Raw genomic sequence first — 26,923 nt, 5'->3', positions numbered from 1 at the left:
TACTCCTTTCAACAAATATCTGCTCATAACTATTTTATTGCTGGCTTTGGGAGTATCTCAAAGCAGGCAATGATTTAGGACTTCAATTATTGTCCCTATCAACATCATTAAACCTGTATAGACGTCCGACAGAATGGACAGACAAAGATGGCAGTAGACAAACAAACATGTCTGTTGTACTGAGGTATGGTGTGGATATTATGAGCATGGCTTTGTCTCCGACAGACCGTGTTTATGACGTGGTTATGAGGGCTGTAAAGATAAAACTTTACAATTCACATCTACATGGGTATTAAACACACAATGTCCGTCTCTTGGATGTGAAAACTGTTTACATTAGCTTAGCCTTAGCCAGTGATTAAGACTGTTTAGAATTGTCAAGTTCCTGATCCTTTTTCAAAAGTCAGAGCTGAGCATGTATATTCATGTATGTGAACTGTGTGCATATTTTCAACACCAGACTTAAACAATATGTCTTTGGAAAAATGTTTCGAAGTTGTTTTGTAGCATTATGTCATCTATGGCAATCAATTTCAATATGCTCAGGGAACGGAGGGACCTGTTCACTGCTTATCCTACTGATATAACACCCTACTAAGATGTAGATGTGTCATTCTACTAAGGTACAGATATGTCACCTGACTAAGATGTCAATATATCACCACACCTTGATGCAGATATATCACCCTACAGAAATGTATATATATCACCGCTGTGATGTTGCTTGAATATTGCTAAAAGCAGCGTAAAACCAAACTCAGTCAGTATATATATCACCCATCTCAGATGCAGATATATCACCCTTCAGAAATGTAGATATATCACCCATTTTAGATGCAGATATATCACCCTTCAGAAATGTAGATATATCACCCATTTTAGATGCAGATATATCATCCAACTAAAATGCAGCTATAACACTACTAGATATGATGCTCTACTAAGATGTAGATGTATCACCCAACTGAGATACTTATATGTCACTCTACTAAGATGTAGATATAACAACCTACTAGGATGTAAATACTGTGGAATACTAAGATATAAATGTAATGCCCTAGTTAAATGTAGAACACTGTCCTGGTCATGTCAAAGCCTTGCATGTTCTTACTATATTAACAGAGGGTCTTGGATCAGGAGCAGTGTAGGAATACTTCCAAGTATACATTGTTCGTCATAATGCAGACAAATATGAGGATTGGGTGGTCATGGTGTGTAAAAGTTCAGTCATTGTGCACCTTGAATGAATGACTGAAAATAGTTTTGTCTACAGCAAACTAGTGTTGGGAATTGGTTAAAATCTCATAATTGATGATTGGTTTATTACAACCTATCAATCATCGAAAAAAATTGGTTAGCGTCATTAATGAAATTTGTTAATGCACATAAAAATAAGGAAAAAAACATGTAGTTTTGGGGGTTTTTTTGGGCAAAATTGCACATCTTTAAAGGATGACTAGTATGTCAGGAACAAACATTTCTTGGAGTCTTTAAGATAAATCAATCATGACTTGAAATGAACTTGTAGTGCTTATGAAATGTAACAGACAAAACCAACCTTGTAAAATATATTGTTTATGAAAACAAGTGTTCCAGAATTGTTTGTGTTCGATTATGAGAAAACATGATCGATTGCTTGGTCGTTTAGTCACTGCGACCAATCTTCGATTATTTCAATTAATCGGACCACCACTACAGCAAACATCCCATGAACCCATTGGAGTATTCCATGGTCCCTTGCATAAACTTCTACATGTATAGTATATTTAACTGAAATGTTCTGTTTGTTTCAGTGTGTCTACAAGACAGTGTACTGGCCTTCCACAAACATGGCATGCAAGGACGTAGCTTCAAAGCCAATGAGGTAACTTCCAGTACATCTTGTACTTGAATAACTTCCAAAGTTCTCTGACATGAACATTATGTTTCTGAACAGTGCATTATGTCATTTTCCCATGGAGATTCATTGTGTTTATTGTTTGTTTAGGTAACGCAGGAGATATGTGATCGATCAAGGACGTTTAGGCTGCTAGGATCTGACAGGTATGTACAAAAATGTCACATAAAGTAGTCACGAACAATCCTCCACTACTGGTTATGGTATATGTTGTGTCTTTTAGAAATAGCAGGATGTCATGGAATCGATGTCAATATATCCTCTGTAGCATGATTCCATGGAAACCATTGGTATGCTACTGATATTGCAGGATTCCTTGAAAACAATTGTTATTCTACTGATATGGCAAGATTCCTTGAAAACAGTTGTTATACTACTGATATTGCAGGATTCCTTGAAAACAATTATTATACTACTGATTCCTCAGAAACAGTTGTTATACTACTGATGTTGCAGGATTCCTCAGAAACAATTGTTATACTACTGATATTACAGGATTCCTCAGAAACAATTGTTATACTACTGATATGGCAGGATTCCTCAGAAACAGTTGTTATACTACTGATATGGCAGGATTCCTCAGAAACAATTGTTATTCTACTGATATTGCAGGATTCCTCAGAAACAATTGTTATTCTACTGATATTGCAGGATTCCTCAGAAACAATTGTTATTCTACTGATATTGCAGGATTCCTCAGAAACAATTGTTATACTACTGATATTGCAGGATTCCTTGAAAACAATTGTTATACTACTGATATTGCAGGATTCCTTAAAAACAGTTGTTATACTACTAATATTGCAGGATTCCTTAGAAACAATTGTTATACTACTGATTCCTCAGAAACAATTGTTATACTACTGATGTTGCAGGATTCCTTGAAAACAGTTGTTATACTACTAATATTGCAGGATTCCTTAGAAACAATTGTTATACTACTGATTCCTCAGAAACAGTTGTTATACTACTGATATTGCAGGATTCCTCAGAAACAATTGTTATTCTACTGATATTGCAGGATTCCTTGAAAACAGTTTTTATACTACTGATATTGCAGGATTCCTTAGAAACAATTGTTATACTATTGATTCCTCAGAAACAATTGTTATACTACTGATGTTGCAGGATTCCTTGAAAACAGTTGTTATTCTACTGATATTACAGGATTCCTTGAAAACAGTTGTTATGCTGCTGATATGGCAGGATTCCTCAGAAACAATTGTTATTCTACTGATATTGCAGGATTCCTCAGAAACAATTGTTATTCTACTGATATTGCAGGATTCCTCAGAAACAATTGTTAATTCTACTGATATGGCAGGATTCTTCAGAAACAATTGTTATACTACTGATATTGCAGGATTCCTTGAAAACAATTGTTATACTACTGATATTGCAGGATTCCTTGAAAACAATTGTTATACTACTGATATGGCAGGATTCCTCAGACACAGTTGTTATACTACTGATATTGCAGGATTCCTCAGAAACAATTGTTATTCTACTGATATTGCAGGATTCCTTGAAAACAGTTGTTATACTACTGATATTGCAGGATTCCTTAGAAACAATTGTTATACTACTGATTCCTCAGAAACAATTGTTATACTACTGATGTTGCAGGATTCCTTGAAAACAGTTGTTATACTACTGATATTGCAGGATTCCTTGAAAACAGTTGTTATACTACGGATATGGCAGGATTCCTCAGAAACAATTGTTATACTACTGATATTACAGGATTCCTCAGAAACAGTTGTTATTCTACTGATGTTGCAGGATTCCTTAGAAACAATTGTTATTCTACTGATATTGCAGGATTCCTTGAAAACAGTTGTTATGCTGCTGATATGGCAGGATTCCTCAGAAACAATTGTTATTCTACTGATATGGCAGGATTCCTTGAAAACAATTGTTATTCTACTGATATTGCAGGATTCCTCAGAAACAATTGTTATACTACTGACATTATTGGTTTTTCAGAAACTATTGTCTTCGTGCTGATATTGTTTGATTCAGTGTATCCGTCTCTATGCCTACCGTTTAGTACAATGTAGACTTGTGTGATGTCTATCATCAGTGCCTGCAGGGACATGATCAATTCATTATGCAAGAGTGTTACTACAAAACACCTTGGTTTCTCAGGGCTGTTTTATGTTTAGACTGAATCAATAAACTGAACATTGATGTGTTTAAGTATTCCGATTGAAGTGAAAGTTGGCGATATCAGTGTCATTTGCTGGGTTTCTATAGATCTATTTTATCAAATAGCCAGTTAAATTTAGAATGTAGGCATACACTTTTTATGAAAAAGATAGACATTTCTGAAAAGATCAATGGCATCAATATGTTGAGATTTTACAAGCTTATTAAAAAGCAGCATGTGTCAACACCTCATAGTGGAATTCCGATTAACATGGTGCTAGAAGGATTAAGTGTTTATTGACCAGTCAGCATTGAATATCGAAAAATCACAAAATAGCTCATTTTTTATAACGAAAAGCTTTTAATCCTTAATAAGGAGATAAACATGCTGTGTTGTGAGTGGAGAGAGTGTTAAGTGTTGATTGAAGTTGGAACTGAATGTGAAGTGTGACATTTCAGATGTTCAATGTCCTGCTGTCAAATCTGCAGGAAAAAATACTTGTGTTACCTTTGCTACCTGGAGCACCATAGGCGGGATTGGGGGTAATTTTAACTTCCCATATTCTAGGTGTTGTTGAAATACTGTTGGTAGTGGAAGAGGCGTTAGTGGTGGTGGGAGAAGTATATGTAGTAATACTAGAAGCGTGAGCTCACTGAATCAAATCGACTGGTAACTTAGCTAAAAATGTTAAAATTCAAGATAAACTGTTGTGTTCATGAGAGGAAGATGGGAGTGGATCAGTTATTTATGACTTAACGACTGGATCAACAGAGTTATTTCCCTTTGTTGTGCAAGGATCTGTTCTGTATCCAAAGTGGTAAATCGAATCTAATCACACTCTGCAGTAAAGAAAAAGTGTTTGAATGATCTTTGAAATAAGTCTTGTATATTGTTATGAACTGTTAAATAATTACACATGTTAAGGATGCTCTATTTTTTTCCCACTGCCCTGAAAACCAAATCGATAATGAACCAGGTAAATATGCTGCTTTGTCAGCTTGGATTGTTTGACAGATTGAATGTCATTGATCCCCAGTAAATTATAACTTGACATGCAGGTGCCCCCCACTGCCTGATCCTGGGGCCAGAAAGCCTATTGTTACAGTCTCATCGTGTTATGGATTGTTAATCATGCTGTTGTTTATCTTCACTCTAAGCAGGGGGCAGGTTTCACTCATTAATGGTGTTAAGTGAATACATTACATTCCTGTCATTAATGACTATTACTTGATCATAAGAACTTTTAGTGGGGTCTGTTATGGTTAATTGTCTAGTGTTTCTGTTGCCCCATGCAGAGGTTTTAAGTGTCTGCAATATCGCTGACAGTTGCATGGTAAGGACAATTGGATAACCATGCCTCACTAGGTTTGATAAGCTGTAATAAACAGAAACCATTGGCATTACTCAACAAATCCTCATTTTGGTGCCACCACTTACATTAATGCAGTTCTTATCAAATGAAGGACACAAGTTACATTAACCCTAATTTGTTTCAAAACCCTACACCGAGTGATGTAATTTTTTTTAGCTTAGAAATATTACGCAATACATGTATCCGAGTTGATTTGAGGACCAAACTTTTGGTGCTGAAAGTTTTTGATTGCCAGAAGAATACTTACATGATGTTCTGTGATGGATAGAATCCTAAATGCCTTTTATTTATCTGTGTACAAGTTTGATTATCATAACAAAGGCAACAGAGCTTTTTACACAGTTTTGTTTAGTGCCCCACTCAGGATTGTTCCGTCTATGAGGAAGTGGTGTCTCAGCAGTCAAGTTTTGACCTGACAATCCACTGGTTGATGTCATCAACAAGAATGGGTGGTGCACAATTTGCTGTGTGGAGTTGCGGGTTGCAAGTTACAATGAGCATCGGTTTCTGAGGACTCATTCGGATCCAGCATCTGGAGTCAAATTGCCCTTGGGACATCTTCATTTTGATTTGCAGAGGACATCAACCTGTAGTCATTGGGCAGGTTCTTTGGGTCATTGTCTAAACCTGTATGTAATAAAATATATTAGAGGGGGTACAACCTGACTGATGGACTGATTGCACACTTGAAGGTGTGATAGAGATGACTACAAAGGATACAATGAGTGAATGGCTTTCAACAGTGCCAAGTCAGCTTGGTGTTGAGCTAAATACATGATGCAAGTGTAGCAGGACATGGAGTCATCCCACAGATGACATCCTTACCCTTGTCAGCTTACTGACAGTGTTAACCTCTCTGGTTAGGCATACCTCGGATAAAAAGGTCCAAAGTTTGAATCCCATCATGCTACTACACAAGCCTTAGACATAAACCACCATGGTAAAAGCCAAATGTACAGGTATTGCATGGACAGGCCAAGGTAGATGTAGAGGTATAACCAATGATCTTGGGTTTCCAGTACAGAAGAGAAAGCTCTAGGAGTTAAAAGTTGACATTCTTTGACCCTGTTGTCATGTAGAGATTGTCCAAGCAGGACGGGACATGACACTGAACCCCCACTTGTCTAGCCCTGGTGTTAGCACAGACTGGTAGCTATGATGTTTATGTCCACCATGTATACAACTGGACCACAGTTAATGAAGTCTCTGTTTGTTATCGGTCACACTTGATCTGTCTATAATGAAATATGTTTCTATTGATAGAAGGCAGGGGATAGTCCTGTCTTCGATTCAAGTCAGGCTGAATGTCTGGGATGATAAGGTGATAATGACTTGCTATAGATAGTAAATGAGATGTCAGAGGTGATCTTTCTATAGATATGCTTTCTCTATAGGTTTGTCAGAGTGGGTCTCTCTGTAGATATGTTTTTTGTGGATAGATTTGGCAAAGTACAAGAATGCAGGTCTGTGTTTAATACATTGGCAGATCCAGAGGGGGAGTTCAGGGGGTTGGAAAAACACACACACACACACACACAAAATGACTTAAGACCACATGGATGATTTTGTTTTCGTTGGCGGAGCCAATGGGGGGTTCAGGGGGTTCCCCTTTCAAAATTCCTGGATCCGCCCATGTAATAAGATGCTTGTTGCCTGGTTTTCTCTTCACAACTTTTTTTTATTCCAGGGAACCTTATTTTTACATCTTATTTTCATATTTTAAGTCACCTTGTCAGATTGTAAAAATATATAAATGTTTAGTAATATATTTGTAGTTCCTTAATTACATCCAGCCATCGTATCTTGATATGTTTAATTTTGAAATTATCTATCTGCAGTTAAGTCAGATGGATTGTTTTTCTCTTTTCCAAACCGAGTTAGGAAGGTTTTATGCAGCTTTCAGCAATATATATCTCTTTGGTAACACCAGAAATGGGCTCCACACATTGTACCCATGTGGGGAATCCAACCCAGCCTTTGGCATAATGAAAGCTTTAACCACTAGGCAACCCACACCCCTCTAAAACTGAGAATCGCCAACCAAACCCCCTGCCTCGCATCATTGTATTGTTCTCATGGAGGTGAAGAAAATCTCTGTTTGCTGCTTCCAGCCTGTGTTGCATCTTGAAAATAGGAAGAGAATATAACTGTTCCTGTGTTATGGCCTTCAGTTAAGTAAACGTGTTTGCATCTTGTTCCATGCATAATAAAAATGCACTGCTGGGGCTAGCGAGTCAGTGTTAGGATCTACAAAAATGTAAATGGCTGCCAGAGCATTAATGATTACCGGTACTGTCATGAATATATGATTATATGTTTGTTATCATTGTGACATCTGTAAACAAATACCCAGGATAATTTCAGACCTGAAAATAAATGTTTTTGTTTTTGTTGTAATGTGTAACACTCATGTTGTTATGATATTGGTTGTCAAGTTTGGCTATGCATCGTTGAATCATTCCACTGTAGCCTATTTTGACTTTTATGACTTCCTGCACGAATGGCCATGTATTTGAAAACACTGATGCATTCATACAGTCATTTATGTTTTAATGATGGAATATGGAACTATGTGTCATCATGGAGTGGGTCAGTGGAGCACACACTGATTGCCTGTATTTGATCCCTCCCAGGGGTGCACTCTTGAAGATGTTCTGTTGAGTGTAGGATAGGTGCAAGAACACATGACGTTGGGGTTAATGACCACAGCTACATCAGTGTCAACGATCTGTTGAAAATTGGTGTGACACTTTGTATGTATGTTGGTTGTTGTTTTTCAATACATACCAGTGTTTCATGTTGGACGCAGGTCGTTGATGTGTACACAGTATTGACATCATTTTTCCAGGAGATTTTACGTTAGAATTTCCTAGAGCTGACCTTCAGACTCGTGGGTTACATTGTTGACAGCATGTACCAATCTGTATAGTGCTGCCTATCTAGAGATTAGGGTCTGGGGAATGTTGGAGTAGAAGTCATAACCAGTCGATGCTGGCATGTTAAGTGAATTGCTGCATCGTACACTATTGAACCACTCATACCTTGTTATGTACAGTTACTTTTCTTGTAGCTGAACAACACCGCATTGAACGTGAGCCAGGAGGTAAAGCATTTGAATAGAATTACCCGTCCCTGAAAGTGTAAATTAACTTTAGTAAATCCATGTTAACATTCCCTTGCTCAATTCTGCTGATTTCATAACCACTTTGTTCCTTCTCCAACCAGCCATGAGTCTTATCAAATGTCAGCTAAACTGAACGCCTCAGGTTGGTTCTGTGTCACTGCTTCAGGGAAATTGATGATTGAAGCATGTGTCTTGACACTCAGTGTTTGCATAATGTTTTTACCCCCCGCAACGCGTTTTGCGGGGGGTATTAAAATGGACTCCGTCTGTGCGTCCGTCTGTCCTTGCACATTTGTCTTTTCCGGAGCAGAACTCTAAAACCGTTCAATATTTCTTAACCAAACTTGGCACATAGATAGATATGGTGGAGTACTGGTGCCTTTTGGTAGTTTTGGAATTCTGAATAAAACATTTTTAGCGTTTCCATGGCAACAAGTTCGACTTAGAATGAAATTAGTGGTAGTGCTCTTTTCCGGAGCTGAACTCTAAAACCGTTCACTATTTCTTCACCAAACTTGGCACATAGATAGATATGGTGGTGTACTGGTGCCTTTTGGTAGTTTTGGAATTCTGAATAAAATATTTTTAGCTTTTCCGTGGCAACAAGTTTTGACTTAGACTGAAATTGGTGGTAATACACTTTTCCGGAGCTGAACTCTAAAACCGTTCACTATTTCTTCACCAAACTTGGCACATAGATAGATCTGGTGGTGTACTGGTGCCTTTTGATAGTGTTGGAATTCTGAATAAAATATTTTTGGCTTTTCCGTGGCAACAACTTTGACTTAGCCTGAAATTGGTGGTAGTGCTCTTTTCCGGAGCAGAACTTTAAAAACCTTTCAATACTCTCCTTCCACTTTTCTATATACACACCTAAATATTTGACATAATCATAACTCGTAGACATAATCATGAAGAGTATTTTGCCATTGCGGGGGATATTGATGACTTTGTCTTCTTGTTGGACATTGAAACGGAAAGAATTTGCTGATTGTGCAGGCAGCTAGGTATCCTACTGAAAAAATCTAGACCCGTCTTGCCAGTATTACAGTTTTGCCCACTGCCAAGATATAGCTGGAAAAAAGGCTAAAAAGCATTGTAAAACTCATGCACTCATACATAGCAGTATTGACAGAGGCCTGTTCAAATCTATACCAGAACAACTGGTGATTAATATGAAGGTTGATCCACCCCAACAACTTTTTATGACGCTCAAGTTACTGAGTCTGCTCACCCAATTCATTTACCTTGTATCAGCCAAGTCTAACTGGAATCCTTCAAGGGCCGATAGCTTACCCAGAGTATTAATTTTCTCTGGTGTTGGGCATTGGTAATATAAACCCATGGAGCAAGGTGATAGTGAAGTTAAACAGACTATCTGCCTTCATGTAGACCACCCACATCGCAGCCTGCCCTCACACAAAGCCTTGTACATGTCCGGTCAAGTGAGAGGTGGTATTGTAGCCTTGTCCAGAGTTCTATTGATTGCTGTGTCGATGTTATGGAATACATTTCATGTCATGTTTTGGTAATGGAACTGTTTCATCGTTTGGGGGCTTAGGTGGCTAAGGCGTCTAAAGTGTTGAGTTTGCTGATCAGAGTTGTTTCCCTTAGGCGTGCCAGGACCTGATAACTGTAGGTACCGACCCCAGACTCTCCCTGATTCTTGGTTTGTGTGATGATTCATGGAAGTAGGTTTCTAAGACCTACATGGTCGGTGGGGAAGCCTAGTGGTTAAAGTGTTTGCTCATCATGACGAAGACCATTGTTTGATCTCCAACACATTTCGCGGATACAATGTGTGGAGCCATTTTCTGGTGTACCAATGTACCCATGTGTGGAACTGAACCCAGACAAGCTAACACTTTAACCACTATGCTTCCCCACTACCCTGACTGGTGTGAAATGTCTCAGTTTCATAAAGTTGACATCAATAAGGGCTCGTAGGTCAGATACTGTTGTCGGAATGTTTGAATTGTAGGAAATTATGAAGCGTACATGAATTACCTCTTTCAGCCATAGATATAACCGGCATACATCTGTTTACCTTCTAGGGTGACAGTATTGTGACAAAGACTATAGACTGTAAGGGAGACAGAAGGTAGTCGGTGTGTATGCTGGGTAGACCCAGGGTGGTTCATGATCTTGTCTATAGCAGGTATTGTGGTCATGTCCTGGCTGACATTGAGTGACAGCTACAGGCATCGTCACCTGTAGACATAAACACTTCATAACACCTGATATCATACTACCTCAAGTCTCCAGATTGCTGCATACAATGTTTGCATTATTAGGACACCCGTAATATAGAGTTGTAGGTGCATGTGGCCTTTTGTCATGCTTCATGAATATTCATTTTAATATCTCTGAATTATGTCTTCGGGTGCTTTTATGATAATTGACTTGAAGATGTTTTGATTGGTTTCAGCATCCTAGTCAGTGTCTTGGTGTTTTCTCATTTTTCATATATGAGAGAAAGATGTTTATTTCTGTAAGGGGGCCACCGGCCCATTATACAAGTGCATACAGACTTATTGTACTGACGTGAAGCCCCAAGACTGTTACATGTCAAGTTTTGGGGCGGTGGGGTAGCCTAGTGGTTAAAGTGTTTGCTCGCCATGCCGAAGACCCCGGTTCGAATCCCCACATGGGTACATTGTGTGAAGCCCATTTCTGGTGTCCCCCGCCGTGATGTTGCTGGAATATTGCTAAAAGTGGCGTAAAACCAAACTCAGTCAGTCAGACATGTCAAGTTTTTGGAAATCGAACATGCTTTTTATATCAAGAAATACAAATCATGCAAGACTTTTTTTCATATATTGTGAGATGTTTCATAGAAATCTAAATAATAGTGTGTAAGATTTTATTCTCAAACAAATCAATTGCCAACAATTAGTAAATTCTGTAAGAGGTCTTACTAAGCCAACCTCAAGGATTCTTTATTCTGTATATAAATGTTAATCTGTTAATGCAACTCAAAAACTATGCACATTTCTTGGTAAGTTTGCAAATAAAGCCAAAAACATGTCTACTGTCCTTTAGGAACAGATCTCCCTTACACTAACATAGATCTATGACAGTAAGAGCGCTAGGAGGAACAGATCTCCCATACACTAACATAGATCTATGACAGTCAGAGCTCTAGGAGGTACAGATCTCCCTTACACTAACATAGATCTATGACAGTCAGAGCGCTGTAGGAGGAACAGATCTCCCATACACTAACATAGATCTGTGACAGTCAGAGCGCTAGGAGGAACAGATCTCCCATACACTAACATAGATCTATGACAGTCAGAGCGCTAGGAGGTACAGATCTCCCATACACTAACATAGATCTATGACAGTCAGAGCGCTGTAGGAGGAACAGATCACCCATATGTTAGCACAGATATACTGCAGTTGTATCATTCAGCTGACTTTGTGGTACAGGAGCTAGGCCATCAGAACAATGTAATAATTACATATGATATACTTTTGTCCTTACAGTCTAACACAAAACATCAGGAAATGCATCAAAACCTGTGTATCTGTCAAACTGAAATGATAAATGACCTACTACACTACAGTCGGGTATATTGGAATGGGACGATGTTTACCTCTCATGGTCTGTTGAACAACAACACTGGTAATAAACCGGAATCATGCTTTATTCATTACATCACTGCAGGGGGGATACAACACTGTGGACTAAAACATCACCTAGTCGACCTGGTTTTGTTGTGGGCAGATATTGTGTAGCTTCGCTATGCTACTTTGTTTTCTTATCTCGGCATTGATTTCTCAGAGCAGTAGTATGTAAAGAAATGTTGAAGTCTCTTGTTTAGACAGTGGGTGGAGCTTGGGTTTCTTTCAAAAACTAGTGTTCTTTTGAGGGGACCTCAGGGTTTATATAGCAGCAACTGATTTCAAGGAAATGAAATTGAAACACCAGGGGTGGAAATAACCCATTGCCCAACGTCCGTGTCCACTGTTTTTTGTTGTCGGGCAAGTAAATTTGTATATCACACTGTACCGGTGTCCAGTTGACTTTCCAATGTTAATTATGTTGTTTATTTAAAAATTCAGCAAGAAAACGGTCGGTATAGTGGAAAAATTATCAGGGCAAGTGACTTTACATGTGACACTGTACCAGAGTACACTATCAATTTTAAAGTTAGTTCCACCCCTGAACATTATTGCATGTTAGTTACTCCCTAGTTTCGGATTCACAGATTCCAATTCAGATCTGTGAAGCCCATATTTGGTGTCCCCCCGCCCTGATATTGCTGGAATATTGCTAAAATCGGCGTAAAACCACACACACACACACACACACTCCAATTCAGACCACCCTGTTTGACGAAGATATTTTTAGGGGGTTATGCAAATTGTAATTTTTTCAAATGTTGAATCTAGGATTGTGCTATGAAACACTCATGCCCCAGTTATATGTTTCTGCTGCTGCTCTTTACTTTGTCTTTTTCCCGAAGCTCATTTGCATTGAGAAAAGCTATAGAAGTTGTTTCCAGTATTACGTTGCTGATTCACAGTGATTTATTAAAGTTCAGTAGAGTGAGGTCAAAGCTGCTTAATGAGCCCCAAAAGAGTTTATGAACTCTCCCACTCATGTTTTGCAGACTTCAGAGGGGGAATGCTTCATGTACAGTGGGGGAATGCAGGTTAGAATTATCTGCCCTTGTATTCAGCCTTGTAATTCTTGGTGTGAGTACCAAACCCACAAACAGAAACTATCGATGACTTACATCACACTGGCTTTTCCTCCAAAATTAATCAGGCATGCCTTGACATCCCCCAATATTTTTCAGACCAGAGTCCACAAATTGCATGAGTCTCAAGAACCATGTGTGTGTTTTTAAACAATGAATTGGTCATTTATTTTCCTTTCTGACAGTGTTTATCATGAGCCCTTTGATGTCTACATACTTTCCCAGCCCATGGGATGAACCAAGACCCTGTCTGGACATTGAACAATGTGCTAGTCCCACACCCTCATTATTGGAGGATCAATATGTATACAGTCATTCACACGCAGATAATACCAGCTGATTCCTTGATATCGCCTATTGCATTACTTGTTCAGGAGCACAGTTGGAAGACTAAGAAATAAATCAGATTGGAATAGCTTTCTTTACAGTGCTTGTCCACCTTGATCCCAATGTGTGAGTTATGTCCAGACTGGCTCTACACTTATAATCCCCATTTTATCTTGTCTTGCCTAATGGTTGCCCCAGTTTCAGTATGTCGTTCACGGGTGTTGATCATCCATACTGAGACACTATCAAAGAAATAGGGACTATCATGATCTTCAGGTCAGAGCAGTTTTATTGTTACGGATATCAGAAAACCACGATGCACAAGGCAGCTGTCATTGTGTTTGACCATTGACCGCTGTAATTAAATAAGGTCATTACCTGGTGCTTGCCGTATTTTACTGAAAATATGTGTCATAAAACATCTGAAGTACATACATATTGAACCTCAAAATAAGAATTGTTTAATTTTTATCCCAACTGGGGAGGACAAGGTGATGAATATGCTGCAATCTGCTTTCTTCACATAATTATACAAAGATCCTAAGATTCTGTGTTCGAATCCCAGATTTACCCTGACAATGATCTTCAGTTTATCAGGGTCGTACTTGTCACTCTGGTCATGGGTTTCACAGTGTAGCTGACGTTTACCTGCCACACCTGGTGCTAGAGTAACTGTCACTACAGTAATAGTTATGTATGCAGACACGGAATAAATAATAATTGTGCAAACTTTTCATAATTTTGATTTGAAATTCTTAGACCCTGATTTCACCTGCTATTGTTTCATTGAAACATAATGTTATAAAGTACAACTTAAGACAATAAGAATGGTACATGGTTGTGATGGATGGTAGCCATTTCCTTTAGTGTATCAGTTGATTACTACCTTGTGTCTTAGTGCACTATCATGGAATAATGATTCATACGAAAATTCATAATTAATTATAACCACTACAAGTGATGTATTAGGATTCAGATATTAGGAAAATATAAATATAGAATATAAGTTTCATCATGGATCAGTAATACCTTAGGCTAGGATTTATCTAGAACATCTGTGAAATTGTGTAGTCGTAACTTACACCTTCTTCAATAGTATGTCTTTGAGATGAGTTTTACTACTTTTGACTGTTGTCTTTCTCTAAGCTATTACTGATCCATTCTCTCTATATATATATCTCTCTATATATATATATATATATATATATAAGAAGAAGTTGCCATGACGCCATACATTTGTATACAGTTGCATTGTCACGTCATGACAAATTGACGTCATAACATAATCCGTTTAACTGTAATCACTTCTCCCTGAAGATAAAAGTGAAACATGTTGGAGAAGATCCGTGTCGTGTGATTATTTCAGAAACTTCTTCTTATATATGTACTACTGTACGGTCGGTATTCTCATCACTTTCTTTATATATATATATATATATATATTCCTACCATCTGAATCCTAATATATCGCTTGTAGTGGTTATAATTAATTATGAATTTTCGTATGAATTATTATTCCATGACAGCACAATTGGGGACACGGTATTCCTGTACAGTTATTATGAGGATGTGCTGACCATGTTCATACTCGAGTGAACAGTAATACATGTAAGATAGTGTATTAACACTGGTTCCAGGGTTTGGCCATGTTCATACTTTGAGCAAGTGAGTTGGGTTTCATTACTTTGAACATGAGTTCAGTATAACATATATTTGTTAGGACCAGGGTGGTGGGGTAGCCTAGTGGTTAAAGCGTTGTCTCGTCACGCCGAAGACCTGGGTTCGAATCCCCACATGGGTACATTGTGTGAAGCCCATTTCTGTTGTCCCCCGCCGTGATGTTGCTGGAATATTGCTAACAGCGGCGTAAAACCAAACTCAGTCAGTCAGTGCTAGGACCAACATTTAGTCCTTAACATAATGTTACCTTGTTTTGATACACATATCTGTAAATTGAACAAAATTGAGCCCAGGACAAGGATTAACTTAGACTTGTTTATTCTAGACTTGAGTTGCACTCTCTTATTTTCATGTATTCTTCAGGGTCTGGGAGACAGACGCATCTGTGATTGTTTAATTTTGGAGGAAATTCCTAAGTGATGTAGCAGATTTTTTGACAAGCAGTTCGCATTGGTTTGTACTGACAAAAGATTCGTAATAAGAGAAATCCTGAATGGGAACAAGCAGATCCTGCGAGCTAAGGGAAGTAACTCTTCACAATGAAGTGGGGTGCTTTCAACAATTGGGTCTCCACAATTGTATAATGATGCATTTGAATTTTTTAATAATGATTCACTAAAATGGTTACAGAGCTGAATTTTCAGTTTCCTTTATAACGATGGAATAGCATCGTTTCCCATCTAAACTCCCCACGACTTCAGTTGGAAATAATTCTCATTTTACAATCTCCGTATGAGAAATAATAAAACGTGTGAATGCTATATGTCAAATATCAGGACATGTATTAGTTACAAAGGTGAACAAGTTGTCTATTGTTTGGCATGTCAGCAATGATTTTTGATAACATTAGTAGGCCAACATTGTTCCCAGTGAATGGAAGCCAGCAGATCTCACCATGAGGGGGGTGGCAGCAGTGTAATATGAGTGGGCAAACTACACTTGGTAGTGGACCGACTTCAATGAGCTGTTTTGGCCTATTGTTAGTAATTACTGCTTGTTTCCGTGGTAGCCAGGAAAGGTTATAGAAAGTAGGTATATCAGGATCTGTTCAGGCTGTTTTGATGAGGCTGAGAATTGTATTAATAAACTTGAAATCCTGTTGGTAGGAGTCTGTTATTAACTTGTCCTGGGTTGGCCAAATTATAAAACATACCAATATTCACATCGGTATGTATGTGTTGTCCTTATGGTATGACTATTTCAATGGGGCGGTTGGGGTAGCCCAATGGTTAGTTTGTCCGCTCATCATCACAAGACCAGGGTTCGACTCTCCCCCACCCTCCCCAACACCCCATGCTTATTGTTGGTGTCCTTGCTGTGATATTGCTGGAGTATTGAAATAGTGATAAAACCATGTCTTCTGCCTTTTGTTTTTTCATTTTTACCTGTAATGGACTTCAGATGAGACAGACTTGTTGCTTCTAAGAACTAGTGCATTTGATATCTGGCCTTGCGAGAAGATGGTACTTGTTGGCTGGTGCTCAGCATTAATGAGGACAGGTCTGGTTGTTCATATACTTTACCAAAACATTAAAATCAAACGTGTGCTGGCCTAGTCACAGATATCTCTGAACATGTTTAATTCCAGTGGTGAAATATAATTTCTTCTGTCTATTTTTCCAAAAGTCTGGTTGTTCTTTAAACATATACCAAAAATACCCCCAAAATTATTTCAGATATGTTTCGCATTTAGAATACTTTGAAGAAAAATAAGGGACTTTATATTTTGTTTTCAGTTTACATATTTTTGTAATAATGAAAATCATTGTAAAGATGAAACCAGGATATCGTGTGTGACAGGATTAATCAAAGATATGAATATACTGCCAGTGACTTTCCCCACATGGATGTATACTCAGCTGCAGTGCTGGCTCCGACAACAAGCAGTGGCAATGTGTTTTGTGTTGTCATGTTACCTATGTCATACCATGCAGGACTGCATGTGATATCCACCCTCTCCATGGCCACAGGGTTAGAATCCTGTAATTCCATGAGAAGAATGTATTGATCCTGATGGACACACCCACCCTCAGGTTACTAGGAAGATTACGCATGTGTACAGTTTGTCCTTAGTCACAAACATGCCTCCCACAAGCTGTAATTCAATAGATTATTGACTTGACTTAATGCCGTGGCTCCTAGGCTTGTAGCAAGGAGAAGAAAGGAATATTGGTATGAGCCGTTGAAACGTCAGTGCAAGCTTTGAAAAGCTGGTGTAATGGAATGTTTCTTTGATAAAGGACACTGAGAGAGTATGAGTCTTCTTTGTTCTTTATAGAAACTTATAATCAAGCATGTAAAGACGTAAGTCCGAAACCTGGTTTAAAATGGTGGAATGGTATATATATAGATTTGTGAGCTGGTGAATTATTTTGATAAAAGTCATCGGAAGAAGTAATTTGAACAAATAATTGACACCAGAGTTCAACATTAACTTTGGTTTGCTGGTCGAAGTCTTGTATATTTCCTTTAGGACCAGTAATATTAATAATGCTGGTATTATGGTCTTGCGTTATTTTGGGGATTGTACATCGTACCACTGACAGATGTTGGCCAGTGTCAAACTCAGTGACACCCAGTTTAGTTAAATGTGAGATAGCCTATTGGGTGAAGCATTTGCTTGTCCCACCCAAACCCTGCAGTCAAATGCCCACATGGGTAAATATTTTGAAGTATATGGCAGAGCATTCATTCAGTCATTCATTCATTGTATTTGTTTGACTCATGGATATTGTATATTAGACATATAATTCATATAGTGTTAAGCTTGTATGACCAATGTTCCACAGTGATCTGTGATTAGTGATGTTAGCATTTGGCAGTAAATATAGTTGTAGATTTAACTAGTGTTTGCAATGCTTTAATTTGAGAGTTGGCCATCAGGGCCTGCTGCCGCCTGTAGCCTTTAAGATCTACAGGCCCTGAATGAAATCTGCAGCCCCATTTTGTTAAATTCAAACCAATAAAAACAAAATAGACTACACTGTACATAGTTTCACACTGTTTCTACAAAATCAATTAGCGAAGCCTATGACGCAGAGAGACGTTTTTACTTGTTAAAGACTGGTGTTGTCATGTGCAAAGCGCGCTGAAAAACCAGGAGGTGAAACTGTAAGTTATCGTAACATGGTGGATCACGGTTGATTCCCGAACGTTAATAAAGGGGAAAAAAACAACAGAGGAAAGATTCCAGTTGAAAAATAATATACTGAAAGCCACAAGGGCCTGCAGATATTTGAAACTGCTGGACCAACACAATAACAACCGGCGCTGGCCCTCCGGGCTGGCGATTATTTCCAACGCTGGATTTAACATCCCAAATGACCTGTTCTAAAGTGTATTGGGTTGTCAGACTTGTACCCTTGCAGTTTGATTACATGGCTTGTATAACATATTCCAGTACCAGGCTACGTGGGGATTCATGAGTAGAACTGATCCCCAGGAACAGATGCATGTGAAAAGCGAATAAACTAGATCAGGTGTTCAAAGTTTGCTGACTTTTCTATTATGTGTCGTCATCTTACAGCATGGGACAGCGATATTAACCACTGGGTCGTTTGGCCTTTTTACAAATGGTGTGATATAACTGGAATATTGCTGTCAGCTGAAAGCAACATTTATTCACTTACTCTCTCCAGTCCTGTTCAAATAAATTACTGTTGAATGTGTGTTATTTGTGTGTTTCAGGGTGATCCTTCTGGAGAGCAGGGCCACAGACGTCCCAAGTGAAAATTCCAATCTGTATGTTCTGGCTGGCCATGAGAACACATACTGAATAGGTCAGCACGACATGAACGCCATCATGTCCACCTGGCTATGTCCAGTTGACTGGCTAGTCTTTCATGTTCTGCCAGCAAGCCTCTGTTGAAACTAGCACAGCCTGCAGACACTGGGCAGAGTGACCATCAGATAAGTAAAACTGCCTGGTTCCACCTACAAGCTCTTCCACCTATGCCACAGCCACTAGCAATGAGGAAATGTGTCTGCTAAACTGATTGTGTGAGAAGCCGTTTTTGAAATATGTACTCATTATCACATTTATGGCACATTGTTCAGGTTTTATTATGTTCACTTTTCACATTTTCATGGATTGTTGCTGAATAAAATGTTTAAAAAATATACAGCCATTGCAGTTGACACCTTGTTGTCAAGTTGAAAGTGGTCAAAGAACCGGATGACAAGATGAGGGTATGCCATGTGTTGAGGAATCTGTGACACAGTTTTCAGGATTTGGAGACAAGACTTCTCCCAGTCTGGAGGATAATAGGACACGCTGTTTCCATCCTCTGGTTCAGTCAGTCTTTGTGATGGACACACCAATTCATAGATTTATTGTGTGCTGAAATGCTTTTCCAAGTATGCTCAAAACTGTTTTGATTATTTGTACAATCATATTCAAAGGTCACGATGAGCGGTGTATGTATGTGAGATGTGTTGAGAATCTGTAGACTTCACCCAGGTGCTTCTGTAGGCAAACCAGGGCTTTCCACAAAGAAATCGTTGAGTCTGTGTTAGTGTAGGGGGTCTACGACAATTGGCTTTGTGAAATGAAGCAGCAGGCCTCATCTACAAAGTGTTCAAAGTGTTACGACTATTGTGACTCTGTTACAACATAGTCTTACGACTGTCACCGTGCAATGAAGACTTTGTACATAAGACCCTGAACTGCTTCAGGTCAGCTTACAGGTCAGCTTACAGGTCAGCTAAGTAGCTTTTTTACCTCTGTTGTGAGAATGTTCGAGTGGATTCTCAGCTAATCTACACTCACACCCTTTTGTATTGAAAGGATAGTGTACAAGGTTCTCAGACCATGTAATGCATGCGTTAAGTTGGCAGTATAAATGAATATTGCATTAAAAAATTAGAGACATGTAGCTGGTGTAATAGATGTATATAAAAACACAAAATGTGTTTAATATTTGGTGAAAAATATAACATACAGATATAATCTGTAATTTTGAAGTTATTTAAAAATGGATTTTATGCATTAATGGGAGTTTCAGGATTCCAAGAAATGTATCAGCGTTTGTGATACTTGTCAAGGAAATGCTATGTGTTAAATTAGGAATATATAACCCAAAACCAGGTGATTCAAGGTGCTCAGGTGATACACTGTGTTCTAAAAGACCTATGTACTTATCAATATACCCAGATATTGTCTTTAGGCAGAAAGACCCAGCTTCCAGTAATGACCTTGATGCTTAAGTAACCTTTAACTTTGACTTGTAATTACTCATGAAAAAGGTCAGCCATGCTTGATAAAATATATTTGCCATTATTCAAGTTAATTAATAGCTAACTGGAAGCTAACACTAGATGCCTTGTAATGGATTTACTGTGTTGATAGTCCATGGTGATGACGTCACAGAATGACTAATTTACCGTTTTTTCATATTTAGTTCTGTACAGTTGGCACTGCTAATTATGTAAATATGTAAACAGTTATTGTATAGTTCCATGTACTTGTGTGCTTCAGGATGTTCTGTGGTTCCTGTTTTAATATTGATGGATGAGAGTGCGAGAGGGGTTATTATTTTACTTTTTGTAAACTTATTGAACACCATGCATTTTTCATGTTCAGTCACCCACAATAAAAAGATTTGTAAATATATTTGTGTTTAACCTAGTAAATTAATATTCTTTTTAGTTTCCATTGTTTTATTATATTTGAATGTTAAATTGTATAGTTATTTAATATGAGCATTAATTTTTCATGAAAAAATACAACTGAAGCATCTTTCAAACTTTCTGGACTAAAATGCATCAGCGATGATGCTACTGTCCGAAAGTTGAATGTTCAGCCAATGTAGCGGATACTTGTTGCAGTGGACGTATTTCTCCATCTACTCTGTTTCCATGCTTGTCAACTGTAACCTTCAGTCTAAGTAAACTTAGGCTCAGTGTTATTCGTTACACTGCTATACTGAGTCTAACAAACCCTAGTAGAAGGCCGCGTCAGCTAACCTTGGAGCGATCTGTGACCGTCCAATCATATGCGAGACAGTCGAACGGATTTCACCAATCAGACAACGACTACTTGTTAGGTTTCGGCGGGACTTACAAAACGATTTTTTTATTTTCTCTTCCCTGGTCGCTGAAACTGATCCATGAACAAATGAAAATCCGCAATTAACACAGATATTTGACGTGGTTACTATTAGCTTATATTTCCGCAAGATGACATCCTTGTATATGAGAAATCACTATTTTCAGCGATTGTTTACTCATTGCGTCCTCCATGTGTATCACTTGGAAGCGATCGTGTGGAAAATAGCATTCGGAATCATTCGAGTTTTTGAGGTAACGGTTCAAAAGCTATGTGCGAATTTCAACTTTCGCGATTTGGTAAGCTGTGACCTGATTGGTCAGTCCAAAAGGTTAGCTGACGCGGCCTTCTACTAGGGTTTGTTAGACTCAGTATAGCAGTGTAACGAATAATTCTGAGCCTAAGTTTACGTAGACTGGTGTAAGCTTGTACTTTTGTCTCCTCTCTACTTATTACAACAGCATTAACAAATTACAAAAATACGCACAGTCAACAGCATATTTTTCTGTGGCAAAGTAATATGTTTTTCATTTAGTGACATGATTTGTAAATAACATACATCTGAGAAACTGAATATTCCAAATGTTCTCCTTCAATCAATAGTTTAACTAAAAACATTGATGGTTATTCTAAAAGGCTGCTTGAAGGCCAGTAAACAATTGTGCAATATTGCCCACCACAATATTCCATGTGAAACTGAAAGTCCCTCTAGAGAAAGGTGTACATAATATATACGATGTATCATGAACTGTACAAGCACATTCGTACATGATTTACTCTGTATGAATTAGCTTTTGAATATAGATGTTGATGCCTTTGATCAGTATTTGTCTTCTGTAATGAATTTCTGTATGGCTTCCATGAGTTCAAGTGAAACATTATTTTGAAGTGTTTGAAAGTTGTGTCCTTGTTGTCATGGAGATGCTTTGTAAACAGTGGAGCCACACTGTAAGATTGTGTCTGATATAACTCATGCTACACCAGATTGAAGAAGTCTTTCGAACTCTTTCGAACTATCCTTATAATGTTGATCTTGTTTGAAAGTCTCTTGATGTCAGAAAATAGTCAATATGAGTCTCACAACAGGTTTCACGTCAGTTCCTTTTTTACAACATTGATTGCCCTCGAAAATGTCACAAGGATATTTTGCAATTTTTATACTTGTAAACCTTTTCTTTAAAGAAAATTTCTCCATTGAAATTAATGTAGAGCAGTTCTGATGTCATCGCTATGCCAACCAGGTGTTACAGTGCCTCAGAATAAGCCCTGTGTTATGATGATATTTTGTCCAGATGGCGCCGATGTTAAGTTCTGGCTCTTTTCCCCTTAGTATTTGTACCTTACCATGTTCTTAGAATTAAGATTTAAGTGCATATTTTCCCAAAGGCAACCAATTAGAGACAATCACCTTACCTCATTACAATATCCTGCCTTTGACATTAGTTCCTTGTTGACAGTCAGATGCAGTAGTTGTCTTGTGTGATCAGTTCAGAGCTATACTGCTCCAAAGAAGTTAAGCACCTGTTTTTTCTCTCATGAGGTTCTATTTATTCTGTCATGACATGACAGATTAAGTGCTGTCAAGAGAAAGAATTGTGTGTCCTTCAACTTCTTGTGAGTGGAAAATATTCAGTGTTAGGTCTCAGAGTAAATTATTTCCAAGTTTAACTGGGAACAAATTCATTCGTCATCATACACACTTATTTTGGGGATATTGTTTTCAAAACCGAAAACCATTATGTGAAGTTTGTGAAATATTTACGAAAGTATGCTTCATGTGGCTTTACACCAATGTGTTTGTACATCTCCAAGTCACAGCATGCATCCATAGTGCTCCTCTGACTGCTTAAATAAATGTCTATTTTTCATAATAACTTTAAAACATAGCTATTTTTATGTTTGTAGTTTGTAAATAAGATTCCCTGTTTCAATCAGATTTTTCTAATATTTTTCATTATGGCACTGTAGAATATGTACCCAGTCTCTGGATGGTATTGTGGTAATCTTGTATCGGGAAGTATGTAGACGAAGATCGAAAAAAGGAAGCATTGGACTAATAAACTTTCAGTGGTCTTTAAATCAATTTTCAAATTTTGACTGTTCAATCAGAAATGATTGATGCAAGCTTAAATTCTTCTTTTCAAAATTGTCGTCCATCTTTATTTGGCCAAATTAAAGCCTAAAATTGTTGTAGGGAGGATATGAACTGCTCTGTGTTCTATCCCATTGATAACTTACAATCATGTTCACCACATAAGAGTTGTGAATGATACCGAGGGTACAATATCTTCATTACACCAGCAGAACTAACACTGTTAAGATATCAACATTCGAAGAGAATTTTTCTTTTGAGAACAATTGTTTTTTTTCTGGGTATTTTTCCCTTCCCCCCAGCTAGAACTTTCCATGAAAGAAATGAATCTGGTCAGATTGTGTGTTCTGCGGAAATGAGTAGATGGCCCTTCAGTAAGCGGCGCTTCTAGTCAGGTTGTCAATGCTGCTACTGCTGTCAAAAGTTCCCCTGATAGTATAGTTCATATACCTGTAGTTGTATATATTCTGTATAGGAAGTCCTATACCACAATGTATAATGGCACTGTGCAACAGGTTTGTGCAAAATATGCTTTATAACTGTAGAGTGTTAAAAGGAACAGCTCTGAAAATGTTCCTAACTGATTATGATTTTTTCTTTGATTTGCAGCAAGTAGAGGGCTGTATAAATAGGCTCCATATTGATCATCTCTCCTGAAATTGCTGACTTGGCTGTTTATTACTGATTGCCAAGCATGTACACAAATGCTTGGTATTTCACAACACTGTGCCATACTTTTTCAACATAAGTGAATTCATGTAAGTTTGTTGCTAATTTGGGTTGCAGACTGGGTACAGCCTGTAACATACTGCCTGTAAAGTTACAGTAATGCTGTTACACTAATGACATTTTCTGATATTGACACACATGTTCCACCTTCCGTGTTTCAAGGTACTTCATATTGAACTTGAACTTACCAACATCTATATAACATTATGTTATGCTTAATCATAGATCTTCAGAATATATCTTCACAAGTATATAATTGTTGTTTCTTTTAATTTTATTTTAACATTAATATCTACCAAATTGTTAAATTTACTTCAAGTGACAATTTGATCCATATATTTTGCTGTAGTTACAATGTTAAGCGTATATCATGAAATACATATAGGCTATAAAAAAAGTCAGTGTATAGCATTTCTGTAAATACACGCAGAGACATTATCAGCTATACATTTCAACTTTGTCATATCTAAGATCCTATCCGATTTTTGCTGTCAATGGGATGACTAGTGTACCTTGGAGATGCCCTACTGTCTAATGCTGTTGATAGGTATGATAGCAGTCTTGTTAATAATGAAACTTTGGTAGAAGACTTAAATTATTCCCTCATCATGTTTGAAACAAGGAAGCAGTATGATTGCTGACCATGAAGCTTCCATTTACCCATTGCGAAGGAGAGCATTGCTCTGTTCGAGTTTCAATCCTTTCCTTTATGTTCTTATTGTAGATATTTTGTTGTATTTTACCATGTTTACTTAATGTGATACTAGCATAAGCTTTTGACTTCGATATGCATGTCACAGTTATATATGTCAGTCACTTTTCTCTTGTATATTTCCTTATTTCCTTTATTTATGATTCTTCTGGTTATTACTGAGGTTTGTTTTTAAGGTGACAATGACACATTCCTTTTGGAAACACACGTCAGTCTAGCTATGATACTGTACTCCACTGGAACATTTAGATGAAAGCCAAAATAACACTTTTGAAAAATGTGGTTTAATTCTTAATTTTGTTCTGATTTGTGAAATTGCAGAAGGACTTGTGTTTTGTTTGTAAATATTAGCAAAGAAAGATACAGATTCATACCCAAATTTTCTCAAATAAAATACAGGATCATTTCTGAATGTTGGTTCCAGTCTTCAACTATTTACAGACCGTCACCATATAGCTGGAATATTGCTGAGTGTGGTGTAAAACAACAAAAAAGTCTTGGTCAGAAGGTCTTATTTTGCAGGTATATCATACAAGTATATATCATAGCCATGTTGACTATAATGTCCAACACTGAGTTGGTGTATCCACTGTCAATGCCTAATCTTGTATTCAGTTATGTGTGCAGTTTAATGGTGGAAATAAAAGTTTCACAGATATTCCAGAAATTAATGTTGCTCGTCCAAACTTGAATTATCATTGCGCTTAATGGTTTTGAAGTAACAGTAAATGAAAGCACTGATTTTCCAGAGCTAATGCAGAATGTTTTATGACAATCGCTGAGTCAAAACGAAGTGTTGTTGTAATCCAATACCAGATTCTCTGAGAACTGCTAATGATTCTCCGACCTGTCTTTCCTCGATCAACAGTTATTGGGGGAACATCATAATTGTTTTTACAGGAGTAATGATTTAGAACTTATGTTCTGGTAATGACTATTTCATGGGTTGTGTACTGTTAAACTGTTGGCATTTTGTTGCTTGTGTTAATCAGTGGATGCTATAGAAGTAGTGACTGGGGATCTTTGACAATAGAATCAAGTTGAGTAACAGTTCCTTCAATATGGCTAGTTAACACTTAAAAACTTAGTATGTTCTGTGTTCAACATACTGTGATCATGCCCATAATCGATATGAAATGAGACTGATGTGATTTTGAAAATGAATGTTTTCACGATTATATTTTACATGAGGAAGAAAAAGACCTCATTTTTTATCCTTCTCAGATACTTGATTATTGAAGGGTTTTGGAAACTGTTACAGAAATGACAGGTTGTTTTGTGTGTATACTTAATACTTTGTTGAACAATTTCTGAAAGGCCCCAGTCACCCAGGAGGCACAAAGCATCTACAGCCAGGATGTGATTCTGTATATTGAGTAATGTGATGCTCCATTGCTCTATAAATGCATGTATTAGTAACTTTATGAATAAAGAATTGTATAATTGCACTTCCAACTTATGTGGTCATTCATATGATGCTTCTGATCAGCACCTCATCCACAGGTAACATGTAAGTGACTGGTAGTACACCATATGCTCTTTCTGCAAAGGTTAGAGAGCCTCTTGCTCAAAACATGTTTGATGAGGTTAAGCCATTCAAGACCTTAGTGTAGCCTTCAAGGGTTTTGTTTTTGGAGACACCTATGTGGCACCTATATTTGATTCATCAGTTACCAAAATTATTCCATTTAGACGTGTAGCATAGGCTTCTGCGCTTGTCCAGACAAACACTTCATGCTCCCTTGCAAGATCCACCAGGATACAGTCACCTTTTGGAGAAAATGTTTCTTAGGTATTTGAAAGTGTTTCATAAACCCATACTTCTTGTAGTTTGAATGGACGCTTCTTAAGTCTTAGATATCTGGAGGTTTTAACCGTCATATCTTTTATACCGCAGTATTCAGGCATATAAACAAGCCTTATTCCCGAATTACTTGAGATGAGGATGTTATGCTGTTGCAGGGGCCCCTAACTCATTCACAGGATCCTGCTAGCACCAATAGCATGTCCCTACCACTTACAAGAGCTGTATAGTATATGGAATCGTCACAGAAGAACCTGTGTGGATTATCCACAGGAACAGATT

General features: G+C 37.8%; 1 protein-coding gene across 1 annotated transcript in view; it reads left to right on the top strand.

Moving 5' to 3' along the window:
* The window catches only part of LOC124285372 (mitogen-activated protein kinase kinase kinase kinase 5-like), a 92,654-nt gene extending 66,369 nt beyond the window's left edge, over positions 1-26,285 (top strand). The window contains 3 exon segments of the mRNA XM_046721593.1: positions 1,794-1,864; positions 1,988-2,043; positions 18,946-26,285. Coding sequence (XP_046577549.1) covers positions 1,794-1,864; positions 1,988-2,043; positions 18,946-19,033 — 215 coding nt within the window. The 3' untranslated portion in view covers positions 19,034-26,285.
* The last annotated feature ends 638 nt before the right edge of the window (positions 26,286-26,923 follow it).

The sequence above is a fragment of the Haliotis rubra genome, unplaced genomic scaffold (genome assembly GCF_003918875.1).
Source record: "Haliotis rubra isolate DU_JTF1 unplaced genomic scaffold, ASM391887v1 Scf36, whole genome shotgun sequence".
Taxonomy (NCBI): Eukaryota; Metazoa; Mollusca; class Gastropoda; order Lepetellida; family Haliotidae; genus Haliotis; species Haliotis rubra.
This window is presented reverse-complemented; position numbering and strand designations above follow the sequence as displayed.